Source organism: Protopterus annectens, chromosome 15.part0 (assembly GCF_019279795.1).
Source record: "Protopterus annectens isolate FY-2018-M chromosome 15.part0, PAN1.0, whole genome shotgun sequence".
In the NCBI taxonomy this organism is placed as follows: domain Eukaryota; kingdom Metazoa; phylum Chordata; order Ceratodontiformes; family Protopteridae; genus Protopterus; species Protopterus annectens.
The window spans coordinates 458417358-458420003 of record NC_056749.1 but is presented as its reverse complement, the minus strand read 5'-3'; the positions used below and the strand labels follow the sequence as shown (position 1 = coordinate 458420003).

The 2646-nt window shown below is 43.8% G+C and overlaps 1 protein-coding gene across 1 annotated transcript in view; it reads right to left on the bottom strand.

Annotated features, from left to right (window-relative positions):
• The window catches only part of LOC122789760 (heat shock factor protein 3-like), a 1295435-nt gene extending 1294138 nt beyond the window's left edge, over window positions 1–1297 (bottom strand). The window contains exon 1 of the mRNA XM_044057197.1: window positions 1107–1297. Coding sequence (XP_043913132.1) covers window positions 1107–1202 — 96 coding nt within the window. The 5' untranslated portion in view covers window positions 1203–1297. The remainder of the gene's footprint in view (window positions 1–1106) is intronic.
• Window positions 1298–2646: the final 1349 nt, after the last annotated feature.

The following is a 2646-nucleotide window of genomic DNA, read 5'->3' as shown; positions in this document are numbered from 1 at the left end:
TCGAATATATCTGACCCGACACCTGCAGCAATTGTAAAGGCCCCAAAAGTTCCTCACTAAAAGGATAAAGGGTCTCAAAAATATGTCTTATGCTGCCCGACTGAAGGAACTCCAGCTCTATTCAGTCGCTTACCGACTGCTCAGAGGTGACCTGTGCCTGACATACAAGGCCATGTCCAACCCTGAATTAATGAACATGCTTCACCTCAAAAAATCTAAATCCATCACAACTACAAGGGCAAGAGACTTAAACCTCCACACGGCTATTAATAGGACGTGCTGGAGGGACAGATTCATCACCCAGAGACTCCCTATGCCGTGGAACAAAATCCCGGTTCATGTGAGGCAGAGCACCTCGCTGGCCTTGTTCAAGAGAAATCTTGACCAATGGGTAGGAGATCGCAGGTATACCCCAGGGATAACCTCAGTGTCACTGCTTGGCAGAGGCTCAGCAAAATAATGGGCATAGTATCCTTCAAACTAAAGGGGTGGCGAAAGCCACAAAACTCTGGGCTAGGCTTATAAATGCCCTAGGGCAGATAGCCTAGTATAAACCTATGAACCTACAGCAAAAAAAAAAAAAAAAAACACAAGTTATACATATTTCAAATTACGCGCAACCAAATCGTAAACATATTACGTTGCACACGTAAGTTTGCAGCACCTTTTGGTTATAGCACGCCCGATGATGACGGAAAAATAACACACTAATTTTGGGTACAGTTAACATGCCTGACAAATCTGCTAGCCCACATGATGTGGTCATTATGACATAAGTATTCAAGTGCTAAAGCAACTCCAGCACCACTTCTGGACTGCATCCACAGATGCAGCAATACCGATACTGTATTTAATACTTCTGACTTTTCAGGTAAGAGACTGCTGGATGTACTTTCTGTGGACTGCAATGTTGCGAGTTCTTCGTCCTCTAAAATACATTCAGTAACAACAAAAACACACCAACTGCCATTTACTAATATGTAAGCTATCCATTTATAATTTAAGGAACTCTACACCCGACATTTATGTAGGCCCCAATACGCACTTATGAAGGTTTATAACCCCCAACCCATTCAGTATCTCCACTGTCCCCGCCCCTCGCTTACCCCACTCCACGTAATAACGTCGTTGGTAGTAGAGTCCTCCACCAATGCCCATAACTTGACAAGAAAAGCGGGCACGTTGCTACTGTTTTGATTCATGATCCCCTACACCAGACGATCCAACTCAGTGTACCACAACAACATACCATACCTCAACTTCAAGGATTCATACTAAACCCGCCCCTGAACCACCCTAGTCGGCACTGTTAAAGAGTCGATTTCTTAGATTCCTAAATAAACTATTACGTAGACAAAAGTGAACGAGCTGATTGGCTGGAAGCACGTACTCTATTTAGGAAACTGCTATCTGCAGCTAAAAGAAAACAAAAAGCGAGTGACTTGATTATTAATGTATTTTTTGAAACACCAGTTTTGGTGGAACAATAATGCATACTATGATCACCACTGACAGCAATTTGCTACCCTCTGTGTGCTGAAAGAAATGCACATGTAGTACTACTTAAATGCTACACGTCAAACCCTATACAATAGCACTGCGTAAAGGATCTCGACCTGTTGATTTAATGATAGACGTTGTACGCATCCTATCCCTTGTTCTGTTTGGTATCCATTCTACCGGCTTATCGGAAGTTCGTGGACACTGGGAAGCCAAGTTGAAATAATTTCGTTAGGAAGCGAATTTTTGGGTGGTGATGATTGCGTTGTTTAGTGTTGATTTTATAAAATATTGGTTGATCTCTGCATTTTTTTTGTTTGTGGCGTTCTCCTAACCGTACTGGAAAGCACTTTGTATTTTGTTCCTCCTAGTCAGTCTATGGTAGCAGACAACATAGCATTACTTTCAACCAGTCAAGATTAAATCAATAAATAATCAGTGACACACTTAAAATAGTACTGTTAACTTTAGACACTGACAGAATGTGAATTAATTTACATTTGGAAGTAAAAGAAATATGTAAACAATTATTTCAGGGGCGGTCATGATGGTGTAGCAGTTAGCGTTGCCGCCTCGCAGCAAGAGGTTCTCCGGTTCGATTCTCGGCTGGGGTGCCTTCTGTGCAGAGTCTGCATGTCCTCCCTGTAGTCGCATGGGTTTCCTCCGGGTGCTCGGGTTTCCTCCCACATCCCAAAGACATGTTGTAGGTGGATTGGACACTCTAAATTGGCCATAGGCATGAGTGCGTGCGTGTGTTTGCCTTCTGTGGAAAGGTTGGGCGCCGGGCTGGCAACTCGACACTGTAAAACTCCACTGCCAATCATGAGCGGACAGGTGATCCGCTGTGGCGACCCCTAACCGGGAAAAGCCGAAAGAAGAAGAAGATTAATGACGTTTACAGACATGCAGGTAGGTGCGTGTGTGACTGGGTGAGCCTTCTTTGAAGGTTGGGCATCGGGCTGGCAACTTGGTACCGTAAAAATCCACTGCCAATCATTAGCGGACCGGAGTTCCGCTGTGTAAACCCCTAACTGGGAAAAGCCGGAAGAGCTTTTTTATTATTTATTACGTGTACTTCACCACCATTTCTCCAAAAGTCACGGATTTTCTGAGGGCTTAAGAGGAACCTAGCTAAAATCGGAGTAA